Raw genomic sequence first — 24,820 nt, 5'->3', positions numbered from 1 at the left:
CCATGGGGCAGCCTTCGCCCCTCCCCCTGCCTTCTTGGGGCCCCTTGGAAAGCAGGTCTGGCTCGCCCCAGGCAGGGACGGGCCCCGCTGCCAGGCTGGTCTCCCTGCTGCCTTGCCTAACCTTGTGTCTGAGCCCGTCTGTCCTCTGCTCTCAGGGCCCCTGCCACGCCCACCTTGCTCTGACCTCCCAGCCTGGCCTCTGCCTCCCCGCTGAACCTCGTTTCTTGTGTACTCACCCCTGGCCCACTCCCCTCCATCCACCCTGGTGTCCCTGCTGTTCCTCCCCACGCCAGGCACACTTGCACCCCAGGGCCTTTGCACTTGCGAATCCCCTTCCCGCTCCCTCACTTAACAGAGATCTGGGCTCAAACTTCCCACCACTTCACTTTATAGACACCCCTGTCTTTGTCCTTATCTCACTGAACTTTTCAAATAGCATTAGAATGTCTCCAAGCAAGACCAGGCACCGTATGGTCTGGCCTGGCCTCTCCCTCGTCTCCCAGCCCCTTCACACACACCTGTGCCCATAGGCCAGCACAGTCTCCTCTCGCAAAGGCTCCCTTCGCCCTCGCCCCGTCCAGATCCTGAGTGATGGCTCCCTCAGGCCCCTGCAGACACGCCACCTCGTTAGAGAGACCCTCCTTGCCTGCCCGGCTTCAACACCAGGACCTGGCAGCCAGCAGGTGTTCAGCAAAAACCTGCTGTAGGGAGGGAGGAGGGAGGGAGGACGGGAGGGAGGAGGGAGGGAGCGAGGGGCGGAGTGGGGATGCTGTGGGCACACGAAGCCCGGAACCCTGTGCGTGGCACACCCTGAAGTGGGCTCGAAGCAAACTCGCTCAGCAGCTCTAGTGCCGGGAGCTCTTTGCCAACGTTGGCTCCAAGGTGAGCGTGCGAAGGGGAGCTCTCAGCTACGCCCCGTCCACCTCAGGGCAGCAGTTCGGGCACAGTTTTGGAGAACACTCCACTAAGGCAAATTCTCAGCGTGGCTGAGAGGCGAAGGCAGGACGCTCTGCCCGAGAAAGGACGGTCTCCCAGGATTCGTCCAGGAAGTGGGACAAGGCTGGTTCACACTTTGCACCTGCCCTGGCTGCACGCTCATGTCCACAGATGGCGCAGGGAAATTGGCTTACTTGCTGTTCCTCACACTGATCCCTGCTCTGTTTTGTCTGAGTGTCTTTGACCACTGTGTCCTGTGTCCCTGAAAGCCCTGTGATGGACAGAGGGGCCACCTGAGCAGGAAGATGTCCCCCATGTAGCCCCGACCCAGACTGCCCAGGGCGGGGCCAGCTCCAGGGTCCAGGTACTTCAGCCTCTTGGAGGGCGCAGAGGGCTCCACAGGTTGGCCCCACAGAGCACCCAGCAGGGACAGCCCTGGCCTCAGGGACAGCCCTGGCCTCAGGGACACAGGCTACCAGCTCTCTGCTCACCCTGCCTACTCAACTGACCACACACTCACACTGCCCACACTGACCGTGCATCCACACTGACCGTGCACTCACACCCACCCCTTCAGTACAGGCACGCCTCTCCTGGACTACCTTAAGTGAACTCTTAGCCACGCCCCCTTGTAGTCCCCAAGCCACTGGCTCCAGTTTTCTCAAGGAGCCAGGCCTTTCCCGCTTTCTAGTCGTGTGTTTCCACGCCTGTCTCTGCCATCAGACTGTGTGCTTCTGGCAGAAGTGGACGGGAGGGGAGACCCCGCTCCATGAGCACAGGACAGCACCGTGAGGAATGCATGCCCAGTGAGCAGTGCCAGACAGGACACAGGGCCACCAGCTCTCCGGTTGCCTCAAGGGCGCCTGGTGTCCTGGGAAACAGCAGGCCATCTAAGTCCAAATCATTGCTGCACAGATGAGGTTGGAGCAGGGATGCTAAATCCATGGCATGCACACAATTCCTGCCTAGCTAGTGCCACTGGCAGACATCACCAATCAATCCCAGTTCTCCTCACTAAGCCATGCTACAACCTCAGAATCCCCCTCCGCACGGTGCTCCAGGAAGTCACTACCACTGAAGCAGAGAGGGCGCAGGGAGGACATCTGCTTGTCATTTATTTTGCAGGCAATGGCAGATGACGGTGTCCAGAGAGGGGAAGTGACTTCACAGAGGTCACCCAGCTGGGTAGTGGAGCAGCCGGCAATGACTGGGTCCTGGAATTTCTGAGTCAGAGGCCAGGGCTGTCCCTGCTGGGTGCTCTGTGGGGCCAACCTGCGGAGCCCTCTGTGCCCTCCAAGGGGCTGAAGCACCTGGACCCTGGAGCTGGCCCCGCCCTGGGCAGGCTGGGTCGGGGCTACATGGGGGACATCTTCCTGCTCTGGTGGCCCCTCTGTCCATCACAGGGCTTCCAGGGACACAGGAAGCCACCTGGTGCACCCCTCAGGCCAGCAGAGCCTCCGCCCCTGTCTGCTTCTGGCCTCCCTGTTCCTCTCCTGACCCCCACTTGTCACCACCTCTGATGACAGCTTCCAGGTTCCTGGACTGGCCTCCAACCCCCTCAGGATACCCGGCACTGAGCCAGCAGCTCCCTGGGCAGCTCAGACAGCTACTGGGTCCAAGTCGGTGACAAGGGGCAGACAGTGGAAGAAGGGGAAGGGTGCTCTGGGGGCTCCACGCCCGCCTCTGCTCCTCCTAGAAGCTCCTGCCACTTGCGCCCCTCCCCTAGTGCCAGGGCACCCAGCCTGGGCCCAGCCCCCTGCGTAGAAACTGGAACACTGGAAGGCTGTCTCAGTGGCTAGCCGGCTGCTCTCTGGGGACCTGGCTCCCTCTTCCCTCCCTCGCTCCAAGCCTCTGAGTTTTGGCGGCCTCAGTTTACTCCTCTGTCAAATGGGGCTGCTCACCCTTGCCCTCCCAGAGAGACGTTTTGAGGAGCACTCAGCATTTGGGCTCAGATTTTCCCAGAGACCTGGGGCTCCGAGTCCCTCTCCTGCCCCCCTCCCCCTCCCAGCCTGCCCAGCGCTTGGCTGGGGGAAGCCCAGGTAGGAGACGTGAGGGCAGGGCAGGGCCTCCGTTCCCACGGCCTGGGGCAGCCACGTGCACTGGGGTGTGTGGTTTGGCCTCCCAGGGAGCTGGGCAGGAAGTGCTTGGGGGTGGGGGGGAGGAGATATGTTTGGTCTGACCCTGTGGTGGGGTGGTGATGGCGGTGACAGCCCCGGAGCACTGGCCAGGGAATGGGGGCGGGGGCCGGGTGAGCCCTCCCCTCGCCGTGCACCTCGGCTCTGTCCCGGGTTCTCCACATTTGGCTGCAGCGCCCATGAGAGAACCAGAGAGTGGGCTACTGCAGTAAAAACAAATCATTGTGATGTTACAACAAGGACACAAAACCGCTCAGCACCGTGAGGTCCACTGCCTGCCGTCTCCCTGCAGCCTCCCCGCAAGACCAAAGCCCTCTCCACGCCCACCCCCCCCCGCCCCCCCGTGCGAGCTGCCCTGCTTCTGTCTCTGACTTCCTCTCCCACGGCGGCAGCCTCTCCAGCCTCTGGCGCCACTCTGGCCGGCTCCAACACACCAGACCTGCTCCTGCCTCAGGGCCTTTGCACCAGCTGTCCCTGCTGTCTGGAGTGCTTGCCCAGCCCTCTGCCAGACTTACTTCTCTCCTTCTGTCTTTGCTCAACGTTTACCTCTCAGCGAGCCGGTCCTGACCTCTTTACTTACAGAATTACATCCCTCGCAGCTCTACTGTCCCCCCCTCCCCTTCTGGACTTCTCCTCTGTATGTTACGTCTCCTTGCCACATTCTAGCGTTTCTTTAGCTGGTTTACTGTTTGTCTCCCTCTAGACGTGAGCTCCAACAGGACAAGGACAGCCTGTTTGATTCCTCGCTGTGTCGCCAGGACACACAGGGGTTGCCAGAAAGCAGGGCTCAGTCGTGGAAAAGCAGATGACCGGATACCGCCACTACTGTTGCAAAGAAAAGGCAACCAAGGGGCGGAGGACGGCCAAGGCTTCAGGCTCCCAACGCAGGCAGCGAGCCTGCCAACCAGTGAGGAAGCAGTAGGCAGCCCGGGCACAGGCTGAGAGAAACAAACAAGCCATTGGCAAAGGAGGAACCCTGTGGGCCCTTCGACAGGAACCGGTTCTCAGGAGCGACTGGAAACCAAAGATAAGAAACCGTGAATGGATCTCCTTGGCGCCCGCCGGGTTGGCAACGCCGCACGAGTCTGACAGCGATGGGTGGGGTGGGGGTGCAGACTGGAAAATGCAGGCACTTGGACATCTGGCCTCACGCTGGACATCAGCCTGTGCTGCCAGTCCCAGTGCACAGACCAGAGAGGGTGACTGGCTCAGCTGGGGTCACACAGCAAATGGGGGTGCTGGAGCCATGCCTGAACCCAGTCTGCAGTGCAGTGGCCACCGGCTGGGGCCTCCAGGACCAGGGTCTTAAATAGCACAGCAGGTAGGGCATGGGGTGCCCCCAAAGCCCCAGACAGCTTGGGCTTTCAAATCACAGTCCCAACTGCATGACCCTGAAAAGCCTTCTAGAACCCAAGTTTCCTCCCTGGAGAAAAATGGGGCCAGCAAGACCCTGGGTTTCTGTGGGGAGGAGGAGACTGGGCCCTGGTCATCGTGAGCGCTCAACAGACAGGAGCAGCCCCAGCACGGGGAATGGAAGCCCGGAGTCCGGCTCTGCTGCCCCACAGCTGGCTGCCGAAGAGCTGGCCACTGACCTCACCCAAGGCTGGGCAGATATGCCCCAGCCTGCATGTGGCCCAGGCCCAGGCTGCCAGCTGGGCCCCACTGGCTATGTGACCCTGAGCAGGTTCACCCCCTCTCTGGGCCTCCCTTCCAGGGCGGCAGGGAGAACTTCCGAGTCCTGGGTCTCCTGCACCTGCCAACCCCACAGAGCCCGCATGCGGGAGAGGCGTGGTCTGAACTCCATCCGGAAGATGGGGAAACTGAGGCCAGAGAGGCAAAACCACCAGGAGAGGCCTGAGTCTGGGTCTGTCTGAGTCCAGCAGAGTTGGGGGAGAGGGGGAAGGGAGCAAGAGCTAGCAAGAGACTGCGACAGAGAGAGGGGGGAGAGAGAGAGAGAGAGGGAGACCCAGACAGAGGGAGAGACAGACAGACAGAGGGAAAGATGGAGAGACGGGGAGTGAGAGAGAGAGGCAGGGAGACTGGGAGAGACAGAGAGAGGAAGAGATGGAGAGGGAGAGGGGGAGAGAGAGAGAGAGAGACAGAGGGAGAAATGGAGAGAGGGAGAGACAGGGAGGGAGGGAGAGAAGGAGGGAGAGGGAGAGACTGGGAGAGACAGAGACAGGGAGATAGAGAGGGGAGAGACAGAGACAGGGAGACCCAGACAGACAGGGAGACAGAGGGAGAGATAGAGAGGGAGAGAGAGGGAGGGGGAGATACAGGGAGACTGGCAGAGACAGAGCCAGGCCAGAGATAGGAGGAGGCACCCCGGAGCCTGTGCCCCGTGCCCTGCCCCGGCCTCAGAACGCCCTGTGCTCAGGGGCAGTCTTCCCAGGTTGGACAAGGAGGCTGCAAGGGCCTGGAGGGCAGCGGGGGCTAGGGGGGGACCCCGGGCGAGGGGCTGCCTGTGCTTAGGAGAGACCTCAGAGGCCCAGCCCTGCCCCCACCTCAACCCTGGGCTCGAGGTCTCCAGCACGGAGAGAGGACACACCTGTGTTGTTGAAGCCGCGGCCGGGGCAGCCCGAGCAGACTCAGCGGAATCCAAACACGGCAGAGAGTGGGGAAGGGCCCGAGGGGGCCTGGGGCCGGGTCGGGGTGGGGAGGCCTGGCCGCCCGGCTGCTTGGAAACCCGGTCCCTTTTCCTGCACAGGCCATGGTTGCCTTGGCAATGGGAAGCTCTGATCAGGCAGAACCAGGGTCTGCTGCCCCCACTCCCCTCACCTGGCCCTGCCTCCCCAATCTCGGGGCTCCTTGGAGATGGAGGTCAGGGGGACTCCGACAGGGGCTTCGAGGCTGGGGTGGGACAGGGGAGGTCTGTGTGGCTGGGGAGGGGTGAGGGGCCCTTGTCAGCCCCCCCCGCCCCCATCTCCCGTTTTCCAGGGCAATGCCTAGGCTCATCGAGGGTCAGGAATGGCTGGGGAGGGGGAGGGGAAGAGGGAGGAGGAATGAAAGGCAGGGCACACGGCTGGGGAGAACCTGTTCATGACCAGCCCCTCCAAGGAGAAACCTTTCTCCTCCCTACAGCCAGCCAGGCTCCGGCACACTCTACAGCTCCCCGCCGCCGCAGGTCCCCTGACGCCCCGCCATCTCGCCTTGCGCCCCTACTTGGGAACACGTCTCAGCCCCTTTGTTCCCTGTGTGTACTCCAGAACCTTCGGGATTCAGTCCTGCCACCAGCCCTCTGTGGGTGCAGGGCCCTGCCTGGGGTGCCCCTCCCCTCTGGCCGGCCCCTCACACCCCAGCCTTTCCTGAATGGGTCAGGCCCCAGGAGCCCCTGGGAGGTGCACAGGGCATCCCCTCTGCCGGGGTCAGCCTTTCTCCACATCTGGCCACCCCCTCCGAGGGGTTCTCCCTGACCACCGCCCCTCTGGGCCACCCTGGGCCACCAGCTCCCCAGCACGCCCCTCTCTCCAGGGTCACTTGCTCCTCCATTGTCTCCCCATCCAGCTGTGACCTCCACTGTCTCAGCTCAGCGAACACACATCCACATGTGCACACGGGGGAGAATTAGCACCGGGCAAGGCAAGGTGTTCCCAGTGGCTTTCAAAAGTTTCCTGGGTGACTAAGTTCATTTCCTGGGGCCGGCGTGGTGGTGCAGTGGATAAAGCCACCACCCGTGATGCCAGCATCCTGTTTAGGCACCAGTTTGAGACCCAGCTGCTCCACTTCCAATCCAGCTCCCAGCACCTGGGAAAACTGTGGAAGATGGCCCAAGTGCCTGGGCCCCTGCACCCATGTGAGAGACCTGGGAGAAGCTCCTGGCTCCTGGCTTTGCACCAGCCCAGCCCCAGCCATTGCAGGATCTGGGGAGTGAGCCAGCGGATGGAAAATTTTCTCTCTGTGTCTGTCTCTTCCTGTCTCTTTCAAACAAATGAATAAATATTAAAAAGAAAAAAATCATTTCACCTGGCAGCCTGTTAAGCATAATTGTGAAAGTCACTAGGATTATCCTATCCTATCCTATCCTATCCTATCCTACCCTATCCTACCCTATCCTATCCCATCCCATCCTATCCTATCCTGCCCTACTCTATCCCAGTGTATTCCACTGTATAAATTCCAGCCTCCACCTCCTGGTTTCCTGCCCACTGGTGGATCACGCCATTACTGCCCAGAGAGGTCTCCAGGGCCTTCCTGGCTCTGCTCTGACACCCACTCTTGTCACCCCGGGCCCCAGCCCCTTCTGGAATAGGGCGGTGGAGCCCCCCTGGTGCTACAGCCCTTGAGAGCACCTGGCAGGGAGTCCTGGCCATGGCTTTGGCCATGGCTTCGGTGGAAGCCTCCCCAGGCCCCCTCAGGTCTCCTATCTGTTGGCTCTGGACCTTCCCGAGGCTGGGGTCACCTGGGCGGGTGCATCTCTGTCCCCATGGCCCAATCCTCTGAGAGGGCTGACCCATAGGGGGAGGGGAAGGGAAGGGTGAGGCCAGCAGGTGGCTCAAGCTCTTCCCCTGGAAAATTCCAGCTCCCCCCCTCCCCCAGTCCTTCCTCCTGGATAACAAAAGGAGTCCCAACACCATCACCACACCGTAGGGAGCCCTGTCCCCATTTGACAGATGGGGAAACTGAGGCTGGGCAAAGGGGACAGACCGGCCCCAGATGTCACCACTCAGAAGGGGCTGAGAGGGGATTGGCACCCAGGAAGTCAGACTCTCAAAGGCCCAGGGGACACACAGTCTCTGAGGGCCATTCAATGCCTGGGTCCCCTGTCTGCTCCCGGGAACCCTGGCCCCCACCCCCACCCGGTCCTCTCTCTGCTCCTCCCTCATTCACACCCTCAGGGCCTTGCCCTCTGCTCGGATGGACACAGCCGGGGCTCTGGGTGGCCCACAGCGGCTGGGTCTCCACCCTGGGGCCTGGGACACCTTAACCCGAGGTTTTCCAACCGCAGGACCTGCATCCACCCCCAATGCAAGGCCGCTGGGAAAGCCGGTTCAGAGAAGGAATCCCAGACGGGCTGCTCAGGTTCAAATGAGGGCAGAGAGGCTGACGGGGGTTTGCAGGCTTTATCCACTCCTCCTCCTGCCCTGCCAGCCTCCACTCCAGGTCACACCAGGAGTCCCTCGAGTCCCCGGCTGAAAGCTGCAATGTTAACCCAAATCACGGCGGTATTTCAGGTGCAGCCCGCAGAGGAATACTGTGCACCGCGGCCAGGGCTTGCTCCAGCCACCACAGAGTGGGGCCTGGCCAGGAGCAGGTGCAGGGGACCCCAGGGCCTGGCTCCAGCCCCAGCACTGCCCCTGGGCGACCCTCTCCCAGCCTCAATCATCCCATCTGTAGTACGGGCAGGTAGAATAGTTAGCGGGGAACTCCTCCGGGTGATGGCAGGTGGAGTTCAGCAAATAATAAACAAGGAACAGGTGGGGTCCCTGTGGGGAGGGTCTCACCTCTTGTTCCTTGTGGGGTCCTGGGGAGGCCAGGTGCCCAGCACTGTGTAAGTGGGGGCAAGGCCCTCGGGAGAAGCGTGACGGATGCGTCACGTCACTCATGGTGTGGTTCTCCGCTCCTGCCCGAGCCACAGCGAGCCCCCCCCCCCTCCCCGGGGCCCCGTCTTACCCCGGCGGGATGGAGGCGCGCGCGCTCACGCCGCTGGAGCGCTGGGGCCCTGGCCGGTTGAGGTTGTTCTGCCCCGGAGCGGGCGCACCGCTGGGGGCGCTTGGGCTGCGCTGCGGGCCCGCGGGCTGCGGGGCGGGTTCCGCGGGCCCGGCGGCGGGCGCGGCCCAGAGCGCGGCGCCCGCGAAGGTGGCACTGGGGCGCACGGCGAGCGCGCCCGGAGGCCCTCCGGGCGGCGGCGGGGGCGCTGGGGGCGCTGGGGGCGCTGGAGTCGCCTTGCGGCGCTGCGAGGCCAGGATGGCGTTGGAGGCGGCGCGCGTGCTGTTGACCAGCAGGCACTGCTGGCACGAGCAGGGCTGGCCCGAGCTGGCGCCCACGGGCCACGACTGCGACTTGGGGATGGAGCCGACGGTGAGCGGGTAGGCCAGGTCCAGGCGGCGGCGCAGGCGGCGCCGGCGGCGCGTCTGGCGGTTCATCTGGGACATGCTGTTGAAGTAGATGAGGTAGCAGAAGCCGAGCGACGAGAGGTCGAGCCACGGGTGCTGCTTCTCGTAGGCGTTCTGGATGGTGATGCAGATGTCCATGTCGTAGGCCGTCCACGCGCCGCCGTCGCTCTCCCACTCCCACACGATGCCCTTGCCCGGCGCCGACGACGGGTCGTAGAAGTTGCGCCGCACCGGCCGCATGGTCCCTGCGCGCCCGGGGGAGGGGAGGGGGCAGAGGTGGGCGGGGGTCGCAGGGCGGAGGGAACCGGGCTGGCAGGCCCGCCCCGCCCCCGCCCAGGGCCCCGTCCGTCTCATTCATCCACAACTCAGCACGGGGTCGTCACGGCTCCCACACTGACGCACGCCTGAGTTCACTCCTTCACACCTGTGGCGGCTCCACGTGCAACTCGGCGCTCCCACACTCACCACCTCCTCAGCCCTGAACACACAACACCACACACACACACGTACACCACACACATGTACACCACACACATATACACCACACACAAACATACAACACACAAGCACAACACACATGTAACACACCACACACGTAAAACACACATCACACATGTACAACACACATGCACAACACAAAAACCCACACACACGTGTAAAACACACATATACATGCATAGCAATACATACACAATGCACGACACACATAAATGCAAGCACATGCATGCATATATACACAACACACATGCACAATACATATGTGCACACATGCACATGCACACAACACACATATACATATGCACACACTCAACAAACATGCATACACACATATATACATAACATACATGCACAACACATTACACGCATACATACAACATACATGCGCACACAATACATGCAAACACATGCACATACAGCACACACGTGCACATGCACACATGCACGACATACATGCAATACACAGACACACCATACATGCACACACACCTCCGACATGCAATATACACAATATATGCACACATATGTACACACATGCACAATACATGTACATACACATGGGCATGTAGCACACACAACACATGAACACACATACAATACACATGCATGTACATGCAACACACATATGTGTATACATACACTCACACATAAAAGGTACATGCACATACACAATACACACATGCACATATACACACAACACACATGCATAACAGAATACACTTATACACACATGCATACATATAACATACACACAATATACACACATACACACATACACCACACATACATACACTCGCATATACACAAAACATGCACACACATAACACACATAATGTACATATATACACACGCACACACAACATACACAACACATGCACACAACATGCATGCACGCACGCACATGCACACAACACACACGCGCACACATGGTCCCTTTTTCCTCCCTCCGGCCGCCGGCTTCCCCCACAGCTCTCCTTTCCCGGGCCCTGCCGGCCGTCCCTCTAGAGGGTGCAAGCCGCAGGGCCGGGGCTCCGCCATCTTGCTGCCCCGTCCCCAGCAGCCGCACACACAGCCAGGGCTCCCGGGACATCTGCACCCACCCCTTGCTCCTTCGAGCACGTGTGTGCGTTCCTTCCTGCAGCGGACACTGGCTCACCGTGTGGTCTTAGGAGGGCTCCGCGCCGAGGGAGCGCTCACGGGAAACCCCCATCCTAGATCTCCGCAAGAACCCAGGCTTTGCTCCCAGCTGGGGCCCCGCGTGAGCCGCACAGGCAGAACCCACGCTGCAGGACTTCTCAGAGCCTTAGCTGCTGCTTTGGGCCCGGGGGCTGCTGCAGAGCGAGTTTGCTGCTGGCTCCACTGCACACACCTGCCGAGGGGCTGTGCACTTGGGTGCTCCCCCGCTGTAGGCAAGTCCCTTCAGCCCCCCCAGGCCTCAGTGGCTCCGTCCTGAGAACAGGGGTGAGGCTAATCCAAGCCACCCCTCCCCGCTCAGGGAGCTGCGGTGGGGACCTCCACGGCTGGGAGGCAGACAGACCCCACTCTGCAGTCCTGACTCTGAGTCGCCAGCTCTGTGGCTGTGGTCGGGTGACTCAGTGTTTCTGGGTCTGTTTTCTCATCTCGAAAATGGCCATGGGCAGAGCTTCAGCTAAGAGCGCTGATGAACGCTGTCTCGGGGTGGGCGTTTGGGCCAGCTATAAAACCACCACTTGGGGTTCCTACATCCAGTATCCCATTCTGGCCCTGGCTCCGCTTCCAACCCCAGCTTCCTGCCAGTGTGCACCCTGGGGGGCAGCAGGTGAGGGCTCAGGTACCTGGGCCCCTGCCACCTGTAGGGGAGACCCAGATGGAGTTCCTGGATCCTGGCTTTGCCCTGGCCCTGCCTTGGCTGTTGTAGGCATTTGGGGAGTGAGCCAGCAGATGGAAGAGTCCCTCTCTCTCTCTCTCTCTCTCTGTGCCTTTCAAATAAAAATAGATAAATGAATAACTTTAAAAATTCACTATTGTTTCTTCTGGAGATTCCAAAATCAGGCTTCTCCCCTGAGAGCCAGGTCTGTGCACCCGGCCCGTGGAGGCTCCTCCATCTCAGCTTGGCCATGCTGATCTCCCCCTGCCCCGAGCCTGCGCTGTCTGACGTCCCTGCCGCCCCCGCCCCTGCTCCTGCCAGGCCACCCCTCAGCTGCTCGTCCCCGGCTTCGTCCCCACAGTCCAGTGCAGGCTGTGGAAGAACGAGCCATTTCCACCTGCAGACACACGCGCTCGGCATCTCATTGCTTCTTCCCGCTGCTCTCATGCCTCCTGGCCCCCGCCGCTGGGTCTCCCCAGCCTGGACCACTGCAGGAGACTCCCGACTGGCTCCGCGGCCGCCTTTGCGCTCGGGAGTCTGTCCACTCCCCACCCCCTGCCCTGGCAGCTGGAGGGATCCCACTCAGTGCGACTCAGATCACACCTTTCTTTGCTCCAAACCCTCCGTGCTCTCCCTGTCTGGGGGTCAGCACCAAAGTCCTCGCCGCGACCTGCAGAGCCCCTTGCTCTCCGGCCCGGCTTCCCCTGTGACTTCCCCCCCACCCCCTCACTCCCTGCGCTCAGCCTCCCCGGCCCCTCTGCTGGTCCTCGGACAGACCAGGCGCTGCCCAGCCCCTGGGCCTTTGCACTGGCCATTCTCACAGGCTGGAAGGTGGCCGAGTGGTGCCTGGATGCTCTCACAGGTCTTTTCACTGCCCTCCTACCTCACCGGTTTCCTCCCTGGGCTTAGCGTGCCCACTCTCTCCTCCCCCAGGCTGGCGGCCCACGCACCTGCACACAGTAGGCCCTCACTGTAGCTGGGAGGGCTCTCGGGGCATCCTCCCAGGGTGCCTGGCCCGGGAGCTGCAGCAGAGGGATCTGCCAAGGACCCCCCCCCCCACCCCGCAGGCTTCTCCTGTCCACAGACTCTTGCCTGAGGTCCCTCACTTGTGTCCCAACTAAGGGTGGACGGAGCTTGTCCTCTGTGCCCCCCTGCCATTAGGATCCCTGGGGCCTGCAGACCACACTGCCAGCTGCCCTGCCCCTGCGCCCTGGGGAAACCAGGGCACAGAGGGCTCCCTGTTGATAAGGGGGAGGCAGGCTGGAGGGGCGAAGAGGGGCGACTGGCTGGCCAGTCCCGGGGGACCAGGTCCTGGGGCTCCCATGCTGTTGGACCCAACCACACGTGCCTCCCCCAGGCCCGGGGCCCTGCACTGGCACCGATCTCTCATTCCAATCACACAGGGAGCCCCTCCCTAGCATGGATGCTTCTTCCCAGACAGGACTGAGAGGCAGCCCTGGCCCCGATGCTGCACCTGCTGGCTTGTCCTCCTCGCTCAGGGCCTCACTTCCCCGCCTGCTATGACAGGCAGCCTCCAAGTGGGCAGGGGAGGGGCGTGTGCTGGGGTTCCCGGGCGTGGAGCCCTGGGTGGGACAGAAGCCGTGGGAACCTGCCTCATGGCTGGGAGGAGAGGGTTGTGGTGGGAGGTGCAGGGTGGAGGAGTCCCATACACCTTGTGCAAATCCTGGCCCCCACACGGCCTCAGGGTCCTTGTGTGTCAAATGGGAGCACAGGCAGCCGGCGCTGTGGCACAGCAGGTTAACGCCCTGGCCTGAAGCACCGGCATCCCACATGGGCACCGGTTCTAGTCCCGGCTCTAGTTGCTGGGCTCCTCCAGTCCAGCTCTCTGTGTGGCCTGGGAAAGCAGTGGAAGATGGCCAAGTCCTTGGCCCCTGCACCAGCATGGGAGATCCAGAAGAAGCTCCTGGCTCCTGGCTTCGGATTGGCACAGCTCTGGCTGTTGTGGCCATCTGGGGAGTGAACCAGCAGATGGAAGACCTCTGTCTCTACCTCTCTCTGTAACTCTGTCTTTCAAATAGATAAAATAAATCTTTTTTAAAAATGGGGGCACAAAGAACTAGGTTGAAGTATGACTGGAGGGCAGAATTAGATAAGCATGGCTAAGAGCTTGGCATCGATCTGGGGACGTCACCCACAGTCACCCTGCCCCCTCCCTGGGTTGCCTGGTGAACTCCTAGTCATCCCACAAAGCCCTCCACATGCCCATCTCCTCCAGCGGGGGCTGCTGTCACGGCCTACACAGCTTTGGACTGCACGCCTACCCTGGCACTGTGGGTCAGTGATTTGGTTTTGTCCTCTGTCTCCCTTACTAGCGGATGACTTTCAGGAGGACAAGAAGAGGGCCAGACTCAGGACTGTGTTTCCAGCACAAGGCACAGGGAGACGTCTGCAGCTGAAATGGGCAACCCGCTCAGCACCTGCCAGGGCGCGGGCGCTGGGGAAGAGGAACAGCCCGAGCTGTTCCGCCAGGGGGTCCTTGGGTGCAGGAAGGGCGGGGCTGCCAAGGTCAGCATCGGCCAGCTCTGCATCAAAGGACTCTGGGAGCTCGGCAGGGCCAGCCTGCCTGAGCGTCTGGCCCTCTCTCCAGGGCTCTATTTACCAGGTATCGATTTTCCTGCCTGTTTACTGGTAGTTATTAAAGGCGCTGTCCCTGGAGTCCTTTTGGAGTGAGATTGGAGCCTGGAGAGCAGTAGTAATTAGGGCAGCTGCCGTCCCCCGCCAGGCTCCGCGCCCCGCAGCGCCCACTGCTGCCCGCCCGCCTGTCTGTCCACCTCCCCAGCCCGGGCTGGCCCTGGAGCAGGCTGTGGGGGTGGGCGGCGGGGGGAGCGCGCGGCTGGCTCCCTGGTGACCTGCCTGGACTTCGATCTCGAGATTTCCAAGGCAGCGGCAGCAAAACCGCTCTTTGTCCTCGGCAATGGCCTTGGCCTAGATTTGCAGACAGAACAATGGGTGCAAGACGGGGCTGCGGGCTCTCCAGCCTGGGAGACGGGCAGGGCTGGCCACTCTGCCCCCAGGGCACCTGCTTGTGCCCACCACAGCCACGAGGATCTGCGTCCCCACGGCAGTGAGGGGCCTGCTGTTGCTGTCCTTGTCCCCTCTGCATTAGGAATGTGTGGTCGAAAAATTCCAGGCTTGTTCCAGCTGAACTGCAGGGAGAGGGGCTTGGGTGTCAGCTGGCGGACTACAGGAACCAGGCCCCCTGGGACTGAGGGTGGGGTGCCAGGGCCACGGCCATGGCAGCCAGTGACTGCTTTGGGCCTGGGGCAGAAACAGGGAGAGGCAGAGACCCAGAGGGGAGGAAGAGGTTAGGGACGGAGCGGCTAAGACACACACACACACACACACACACACACACATACACGCAATGGGAAACAGGGAGGCAGACACAGGGAGGTCGGGGCCAGACACAGACCGGGTTTGAGAGGCAGAAAAAGGAAGACTGGGGACGCAGAGGCCCGGGTAGCCATGGGGGGCAGCAGGGAAGCCAGAGCCCGAGACCACGAGGTGAGAAGACGGGGGAGGAGAGAGCCGGGGCAGGTGGCCACTGCGACAGTAACACAGACAGCTGATGTCTGTTGCGCACCTACTAAGTGCGGCTGCTGCGCCCCGCACATTTCGGGCACTCTCTCCCTCTGTCCTCACACTGTTCCGATTACTCCCATTTTACAGATAAGGAGGGGCCATCATGGGAGGGTGCGAGCAGAGGGCTGGGACTGACGGTAGCCGCGTGGTAACCCGGCCCAGGACGCCTCCCGCGGAGAAGAGCTCATGGCTGCTCAGCTGGGCGAAGACGGCTGTGTGGGTGGCTCAGCCCTGGCCCTTGGCCTCCATGGAGAGCAGGGGCAGCCCCTGCCCCCAAACAGTGCCCCCTGAGCCAGCCCAGCCCCGAGGCCCAGCTGGGAGCCCCTCCCTGTGGGGGTGGCTTCTGGAGGGAAGTGATCTCAGTGCGGGGAGAGCCGGACCCTGGCGGGCAGGAGGGCCCGTGGGAGGCGGTCATGGGACATCCTGTCAGGTGGGGGAGTCCTGTGACCCGGGCTTGGGTGGTGCGTTGAGCCTGATTGAGCACCGACTGGATGCCAGCCACCCCCCGGGGGACTTTTCTGAATCCCCCACTGTCCCCAAGGAATGCTGGGCGTTGCCACCCACAGGGCACCCATGGGTGTCTGGCCCCGGCTCAGAGGAGCTTGTTCCATCCTCACAGCAGCCCAGAGAGGTCAGGATGCTATGAACCCATTGTAGAGGTGAGGAAAGAGAGGCACGGGGGAATGGTGTCAGGTATCTGCTGGACCCAGACCGAGGCTGCCTGTCCCCTTTACCCCCCGCTCTACTTACACGAGCCCATGTTTCAGAGGGGGAAACTGAGGCAAGGAGTGGCCTCAGCGAACAAGCGATACGGCTGCAGTTCAGCTCCAGGCTGAGTTTTCAAGCCCTCTGGGAACGGCCGCCTTCTCTCCAGACCCTCGGGCCGACTGCGTGGCCGACAAGTCCCCCCAGCAGCCATGACAGCAGTGACAAATACCTCCCCGGTGCCAGCTGCCACGCCCCAGCGCCAGCTGCTGTGCTGCGGGTTCAGGCGTATCCTGTCCCCGGCCTCACAGCAGCCCTGGGGTGTGCACTGTCATTAGCCCCATTGGGTGGATGGGAAAACCAAGGTTCCTTGAGCCCCCGTGAAGTCGGGGACGGGCGCCGCCAGGCTGGGATTGCGGCTGGGGCCTCGCCTGCCCCTGAGCGATCAATAAACCCGCAGTATTCAGTTTCCCTCCAGCTTCTCCTCGGGGACTCGTCAAGCTAAGCCGCGCCCGTTAGTGGTTTCTCCCTGGGTAAGGTGGGTCAGGCTCCCCGGGGCTGTGGGCAGCCAGGCCAGGGCAGGGGAGCAGGCAAGGCCAGGGCTGGGGTGTATGAGCAAGAGGAGGTTCCCCCTCCCACCAACCCCGCCCGAGGCAGCCGGAGGCCGGACCAGGTGGGGCTTCCTGGTACCCGGGTTCCACACCCTGGTACAACGGCCACAGCTGGAGATGGGAGGGGCAGGGCTGGGAGGGACGGACAAGCCTCTGCCTGGAGCCCTCCAGGCCGCTGTGAAATGAACCTAAGAGCAGCAATTGAGGAAAAGCCCACAGAAGGCCTACCCAAGCCACAGAGCATCCCTGTCTCGCACAAATGCTGAGTGAGGCACAGAGAGGTGAAGCGACTTGCCCGAAGTCACACAGCCACCGAGCTGCAAAGCTGGGATTGACATCAGCTGGGGTCTGCGCTTCCGCTGCCCGTGCTCTGGCTGAGCCATTGCTCCTGCTTGCCTGGACTGCCACGGTGGCCTGCTCCCCGCATCCCAGCTCCCACCCCTTCCACGGCCACAGACTCGAGGCTGACCGAGCGCTCTCTGCTCCGCAGCCACCCTTGGCTCCCTAGTGCCCTGAGTGAGTTCCTGTGAGGCCCATCCCAAGCTGTCTGCACAGCCCCACACGCTGCGCCCAGACCCAGCCATGCTCTCCACACATCACGTGTGGCTGGGGTCTGGATTTGCGATGCTGTTCCCTCTGTCCCAAATGCTCTTCCACTCACCCCACCCCATTTCCCCCAAGCCAAGCCCCTCCTCACTATTCCTGGCACACAGTCTATCTTCTTGGGATTTCGGCGGCATTGCTCCCTAATCTCCTGGGGTCTCCCAGAGCTCCGTGCACCCACAGCACTCCAGGAAGGCACACAGCTCGCTAGGTGCTGAGTCACCAGGTCCCCCCAGCCTCCTGCCCAGGGCTGAGCTGGTTTCTGGTCTTGGCACTTCTCTGCAGCCAGGAGTACAGGAGGCTGAATGAATGAATGCATGCCTGAATTAATGAAGTCCACGCTACACAGGACTAGGCTGAAGATGGCAAGCTGGTTCTGGCCCACGCACCATTTCTAATGTTTAAAAGTAGTGGGCAATATTTAAAAACCGGGCTAGACTCATGCAAGTCTGGATTTCCAAAATTGCAAAATATCCAAAGACATGGCCCCAGGATGGGCCTCCCCGGCACCAGGAGGCAGGTGCGCAGTCATCTCGCCACGTTTGCACCTTCAGGGATTTATTGAGCGCCTACTGCATACCAGGCGCTGGAGAACAAGACACTTAAAAACTTCCGCCTTCCAGCAGCCGCACACACTTCTGCCCAGGCCCTGTCAGCATCCGAATTTGTAGCCCCTGTGTCAGCGGGAAAACTGTCACCCCACAAGCAGATCTCGAACTCAGGCCCCTGACTGTGCTTTCTATGGCACCAGCAGGCCGACCCCTGGGCATGGTGGCCTCTTGTTCCCTAGGACAGAGGAAGCCGGGGCGCCCCACGAAGGCGCGGCTGCGGGTGAGCTCTGAGCTTTCCCTGGCAGGCGCTGCCTGCAACCAGAGAGAGGGGGACGGAGGCCAGGCAGCCCTGGCTGTCACCAGGAGAGGAGGCGGCCCCGCCATGGCTGCTGCGATTGTTGGCTCCAGGGCCTGGCGCCAGGCTCCCCCCTGCACCCTGTCACCCGCCTGCCGCCGCTGTCTGTGCAGCAGAAGCCAGCAGGAGAGATCTGAGCCGGGCTGCAGGGCCTGGACCCCGCCACGTGGGCCTCTCTCCAAGACTCGGCCCCCACCCTGGCAGCTCCTCGGGGACCAAGGCCAGGAACAGACCCCCCAGCCTGGGGCTTCCCTGGTGCCTGGCCGCGTGTGTCACAACCGGCACCCTCGCCAGAACAGAGCACCCTGGGGGCGGGGCATGGTAGCTGTCCTCTTTCTTGTGGCATTCTTAGTGCCCAGCACATAGTAGGTGCTCACTAAATCCCTGTTGAGTGAATGGATCTGGACAACTCCATGACTGCCACTGGGTCCATATGACAGGCAGAGACGTTGTGGTCTACCTGCTCCCACAATCCCAGTGAGCTGCTGGGAAGGGACCCAGAGTCTGAGGCTCCCCAAGGCAGCCAGCTCCAGGTTTTGGGGGCCCCATGCCCTGGGGTGACTCTGGGGGTGACTACATAGGGGCCTGGAGGTTGTCCTGGGGACCGGCTGGCACAGGAACTGGGTGACCCAGAGGCAAAGTGCGAGGCCACAGCAGGCCCTGGGCCCCTACGAACTCCACACTGGGGACCCCACTGTCGGCCACCTGAGTGGGCTCCTCCATCAGTCCTGCCCCCCTGTCAGCTCCCCAGCCGGCCAGCCTCACCCCGTCTCTAATGTCCCCCACCACTCCTTTCATCTCCTCCCACCCCTAGCACAGCCCAACGCCCACACACCTCCATCTCCCAGGACGCTCCCTTACCTCCACCATCAGAGCTCCTTCTGCCCCTCCTCCCGTCCTCCATCAGAACTGCACGCCTCCCCTGTCACACCTTCTCACCTCCTCACCCTCCACCACAGCCCCGGTGCCTCCCCATCAGGGTCAGCCCCCTTCATGCCCCCCGTGCCAGCCCCAGTCCTATGCCTGTCACCTCCCTGTCCTCGTCCCCAGCTCACCTCACACCGCCCTCCCATCACCTCCCCCACCCCGCCCTCACTCTCTAACCTCGCTCCTCGGCCCAGTGCCCGTCACCTTTCTTCCCTTGGGGAGAAGAGGCTGGGGGATGGGCAGAAGCAGAAAACAGAGAAGGGAGAAGCGGGGGCGGGGACCCAGGCTGTCCCACCCCAGCCCCCTCGGGTGTGGAGGGACAGGGCAGCTGGCAGCGCTGTCCAGGGTCCTGGGGCAGCCGGAACCTGGCACAGGAGGAGTCTGGGAGCAGCCCCGCCCCCACCCTGCTGCAGCCCAGGATCCACCCATCCCACGCCCCCTACGAGCTGGATGGGTGAAGGGCGCCCAGGCAGAGGGAGGAGGGGCCTGAGCTAGCAGCCCCTGCCCCACCTGCTCGGGCCCTGGCTCCCGGGGCTGGTCCTGCAGCCTGGCTCAGGGTCCCCTGGGGCTTGGCCGCTAAAGGGCAGCAGCTGGCCGCCCGGCCTGTCGGGCCCCAGGAGGCCTCTTTCCCCTGCCCCCCTCGCTCCTCACCGCCTCCTCTGCCCTCAGTCCCGACTCTCCCCAGGAGCGCCCGCTGCTCTTTCTTCCTAGATGCGTCCTCCCATCCACCTGTTTATCCGCACCAGACACGGTGGGGGGGAGGGCTGCTCGGAGCGCCCCCAGTCCAAGGCACCCTGGGATGCCCCTCCCCCCAGGGGGCTGGCTGCAAGGGGCGTGCCATGTAGCGCTGCCCCTGTTCGCGCGCCGCCATCTCACTGCACCCTCAGGACAGCCCCCTCGGGAAGGGACATGCTCACCCCCATTTTGCAGGGAGGAGAGGAAAGCTCAGGGGGGTGAAGGCTTTGACCGCGGCCACACAGCCGGCCAGGCCGCTGGCCTCCTGAGCCGGCGCCTTCGAACGCCGTGCCTGGGAGCCGTGTCTGCCTCTGCTCTACTGCACGCTGAGATGGGTTCATCTTGTCCTCTCTGGTGGTCCCGAGACCCAGCCTGGGGCCTGGTACTGAGAAGGCACCAGGGACCACGCAATAACAGGGGCGGTGAGTTTCTGGTATTGGACGAGGCTCTTGGAGCTGCACTAGTGGGCGGAGGTCAAAGAATGGCTCTGCGGTGGTGGACCTGTAGGCAGTGCGGGCACGGTCTCAGGAGGGGCCCATGTACAGCTCAGGTGCACCTGCGGCTGCCGCCACAGGGCAACACCTCCCCAGGGTGTTAGACCCAGCCCGAGGGTGGCCCAGCTCGGCTGGCTCTGGGTCCCCAGGGGTCCTGTAACCAGGGAGCTGGGCCCCGGAGGCCTCCAGGGTAGCACAGGTTGGCTCTGCCTTGGTCCGGGCCCTGACAACAAATTCAGCAGAGCCCCCTCCAAGGTGAAGGAGAAGGTAAATCAGCCCTGGCATCCAGTGTCGCCTGGTTTTCTATCCCTGGTCCCTGCTTGGAGACCTGGGTTCTAGCTTGGGACTAACAGGCTGTGTGACCTTGGGCAAGTCACCCACCCTCTCTGGGCCTCAGTCTTCCCATCTGGAGGTCCTTTTCCCAGTGGTGGCACCCTGACCTCAGCAGCCTAACTGTGCCAGCCTGGACTTTCCCTGAGGGCAGGCACCAGGGCTGAGTGGAGCCCAAGCTGCCCGGGGATGGATTGAGCCTGGGAGACGCTGGAGCCGGCTGCCACCTGTCACGCCAGCATGCTGGCTTGCAAGCCCCGATGCAGCCTTGCCTGTAGCCTGAGGCACAGCTTTTGTGGAGGGCCACCCAGCCTGGCCTCCGCCGGCCTCTGCTGCCCCATCTACAGGACAGGCAGGCAGCCGCCCTGAGCCCTTCCAGCGGCAGACGGAACGCAGGATGGGGGCCATCAGTCAGGTAGGGGACCTGGGAGTGACCTGGAAGCAGCCAGGAAGTGGCCGAGCACCCCCACCCCCACTCCGTCCAGCTGCGGGGTCTGGTGAGGCCCCCGCAGGCTGCTGTGCCCACAGCAGGGGATGCAGATGGCTCCCGAGGAAGTGGCGGCCTCTTCCGGGGGCAGAGCCACCCCCACACCTTCCCCCACTGCCGGGCCCAGCGGGCACAGCCCACAGCCCTGAGCGCGCCTGTGCCTGTCTCCGGCCATCCCCCGCGCCCCTTTACTGGGACACTGCGTTCATGGGTCCCATGGCCCAGGGTCATAGCATACTGCCTCCAAGTGGGGGACTCTGGTTCCCAGCGCACACTCAGACATGGGGGGGACCTCACGCCATGGTGACGAGCGGGGGAGACAGCCCAGCAGGAGAAAGACGCGGGGCGGCAGCTGAACGCACACTGGTCCCCACGGGACCAGGGCCTGGCTTCTCCCTAGAGGCTCTGACACCTGGGTGTTCTTCCGCTGGCTCACACGAGGCACGTGCACAAGCAGGCTGGTGCTGTGTGCACGCATGCACACACATGTGGCACACGCCACATGCATCATGCGGGGTGTTGCATGGCGAGAGCATGGCCTCACCCGACGGGCAGGGCAGGCCGAGGACGTGTGGCCACCACCTGCTCTCGTGCAGCCTGGGGAACTCAGAGCGGTGTTTACGTTTGAAAATAAGAAGCTCCCGTGAACCATGACAGCGGCATGGAATTCAAATCGTAGTGTCAACGAGTTTCACCCGACACAGACACACTCCTTCATTTACATACTGTCTAGTGTAGCGGCCACGGAGCCTGTGGGTCCCTGAATACTCTCCAGCTGAAAGCCCAAGATAGCTACCCCTCGACCCAACACAGACAGTGGGCAGCTGCTGCGGTGGGGGCTCCCCGCCTCCCATGTGTCAGCGCAGCGCCAACAACTTCTCAGGAACCCGACTGTCGGGAAATCTACAAGGCAGCCACGCTCCTCTCCGCACATGTGCACGAGCTGCGGGTTTTGCAGATTTGTGCTAGTTTGCAAGATGCAGTGTCTCCCAGCTCCCTGCTGACGGCCTGGGAAAGCAGCTGAGGGTGGCCCGTGTGCTTGGGCCCCTGCACTCACATGGGAGATCTGGAAGAAGCTCCTGGCTCCTGACTTCGGATCGGCGCAGCTCCGGCCATTGTGGCCGTCTGGGGAGTGGTAGACCTCTCTCTGCCTCTCCCTCTCTCTGCCTGTAACTCTGCCTCACCAATAAATAAACAAATGTTTTTTAAAGAAAAAGAGTTAGGGTCTCTAACTCATCTCTCCTGCACCCACAGCCTGAGCAGCTGCCAGGTACACAGTGGGTGCCTGGGTGATTTGGGGGGGGGGCATAGCAGGCTCGATTGTCTCCCCTGGGGTCCCCTCAGCCCCAGTATGAGGGCTGCATCCCCACAACCCTGCTAGATGCAGTGTTCTGCCCGGTGCACAGATGTTCAAGCCGCCATGCAGAGCGGAGGCCACCGCCCAGGGTCACACAGCTGGCCAGTGCAGAGGGGAGCCCGGGACTCAGGCTCGCTCTTTCCGGGTCACCTACAGTGGGGACGAGCGCTGCTTTCCTGCCAAGCTTCTGCTCCTGGGTGAAGTGGGAGCCGGTCCCCCCCGCCCAGCAGCGTTCCCCTGCCAGCTCCTGTGGGTTTCCAGGCGCTTCTCCCTGCCTGGGGGGTCTCGGCGGGCAGCCAGCAGCCTGCAGAGGGATGGGCGGTTTTTTCCCTTTTCCGGCAAACAGGGGCAGGTGTGGAGTGAGCCGCTCCGGGGAGCGCTAGCAGGGGGTGCCGGGAAGTGACCAGAGCTGCTCTTCTGGAACGCAGCAAGGCTGAGCCGTAACAGAGGGGGCAGCATCGAGGGTATCGGTTCTGTTGCTAGGGCATGGGGTGGGGGGAGCTTGGGGCTCAGGAGCTCAAGAGGGGGTGCTGGGAATAGGAGAGGGCCCCGCGCAGGGGGAGGGGGCTGGAGGCGAGGTTGCCAGCCTGGCAAAGGGCTGTCCCTGCTTTTTGTGACTCCCTGTCCCAGCTGGGACCTGGGAAATCTCACCCAACATTGGCCTGGAAGCCCCAGGGTAGCAAACCACCAAGCAGGAGACCAGCCACCAGACCCCTGCCATCAGACCCCTGCCTCCACCTTCACGCTCACATGGCCAGCCCGTCTCACTTCTCAGTCAGCGCCTCCATGCCCCTCTGGAGGAATGGGGACAAGGACTGGAGGGTGACTTCCCCTACTCAGGATCAAATTCAAAGTCCTTTCCACTGTGGAGCAAACCCATGCTTCTGGTGCTTGCTCTGTGCTCATCTCATACCTTCCTCCCCCTGTAAACTGCACACCTACACGGCGGACCTAAATGTGCTCTGTGCCTTCCTGCCCCAGGGCCTTTGCACTGGCTGTTTCAACTGCCTGAAACACTGGCTCTTCCCTGTATGTTCTGCACATCTCTGGTCACGCATCACTCCCTTGGACTAGCCTCCCCCCGGGATGCCTAGACCAGTGCACCTCGTACTTTCTGCCCTGCCACTCAGCCTGCGAGGTCGGGAGTTGGCCTGCTCCCCCACTGCAGTGGGATGTCTGGTGCAGCCCCTCCACTGAGGACCCTGTGTGGCTCGTAGAGTCTGCCACTGAGCAGGGCCCCGTAAAGGATTAGGCAGTGGCCGGGCAGCATCCCTGGCTGTGGCCAACGCTCGGAGCTGGGGAGATGGAGAGGGACGGAACTGTCCCAGCAAGAAGCCACTTGGTAGGACTTCAGCTGCGTTTCTCGCCTCGGCGAGGACCCGGCAGGTGCACGGGTGCTCACGTGTGGCCAGTGAGGCTGCTGAGCCCGACTGGAAACTTCGCTTTGTTTGAACTAATGTCAGCTCAAGGAGCCACATGTGGCAGCGGCTGCCAGGTTGGACGGCGCAGCTCTAGACAGGAGGAAAGTGTCCTCCCTACCCCCAAGGTGGCCACGTGCAGTTCTGTCCCCCATCGCTTCATAGGGATGGCCCCCAAAGCCCCCTGTGCTGGCCCTCGGGGGTCAAATGTGCCAAGGGTGCTTTGGCAGGACCCCACCCTCCTCACTGCCCACCACGCAGCCATAGAGACCACCAAGGCAGCCCCAGGAACACCTGCCCGGTGATGGCAGAAGGCCAGCAGGGAAGGGTGAGCCCGTGAGTGGACCTGGCTGCTCTCCTCTGCTCCGCACCTGTCACGTCGGCACCGACACCACATCACCACCACCCCTGTGCTACCCACAGCACCAAGCAACACCCACACACAGACAACCTGCCCCACGTGGCCACCAAGACTGCCGCCACTTGCTCCCCACACAGCACACCGATACCACCACCAACACAGCCGCCCGAGCCACCACACCGACCACTCCACAAGCAGTACTACCACCGCCAGCACCATCGCCCTGGCCCACCGTTGCCAGGACACATCACCACCATTCGCACAGCACCAACGTCACGGCCAACGCCATCTCTGTCATCACCGCCCCAACACCACCCCCACCTGGGACCCGTCTAGGGTATCAGCCACGGGCTCCGGCTCTGGAATTCAATTCCCGGGGGTTAAAATCCCACCTCTGAGTTCAAATCCCTCAGCTTCCACGAGACTCAGTTTCTCCACCTGTAACATGGGCTGCTACTACTACTACTACTACTACCACTTTTTTTTTTTTTTTTGACAGGCAGAGTGGACAGTGAGAGAGAGAGACAGAGAGAAAGGTTTTCCTCTTGCCGTTGGTTCACCCTCCAATGGCCGCCACGGCTGGTGCGCTGCAGCCAGCACACCGTGCTGATCCGATGGCAGGAGCCAGGTGCTTCCCCTGGTCTCCCATGGGGTGCAGGGCCCAAGCACTTGGGCCATCCTCCACTGCACTCCCGGGCCACAGCAGAGAGCTGGCCTGGAAGAGGGGCAACCGGGACAGAATCCGGTGCCCCGATCGGGACTAGAACCCGGAGTGCCAGCGCCGCAAGGCGGAGGATTAGCCTAGTGAGCTGCGG

At 62.3% G+C, this 24,820-nt stretch overlaps 1 protein-coding gene across 3 annotated transcripts in view; it reads right to left on the bottom strand.

The window, feature by feature from the left end:
• The window catches only part of DTX1 (deltex E3 ubiquitin ligase 1), a 32,358-nt gene that overhangs the window by 5,209 nt on the left and 2,329 nt on the right, over window positions 1-24,820 (bottom strand). For all 3 annotated transcript variants that reach the window (XM_070066246.1, XM_070066244.1, XM_070066245.1), the window contains exon 3: window positions 8,682-9,369. In XM_070066246.1, the coding sequence (XP_069922347.1) occupies window positions 8,682-9,369 (688 nt within the window). The remainder of the gene's footprint in view (window positions 1-8,681; window positions 9,370-24,820) is intronic.

This window comes from Oryctolagus cuniculus, chromosome 21 (assembly GCF_964237555.1).
Source record: "Oryctolagus cuniculus chromosome 21, mOryCun1.1, whole genome shotgun sequence".
Taxonomy (NCBI): Eukaryota; Metazoa; Chordata; class Mammalia; order Lagomorpha; family Leporidae; genus Oryctolagus; species Oryctolagus cuniculus.
This window is presented reverse-complemented; position numbering and strand designations above follow the sequence as displayed.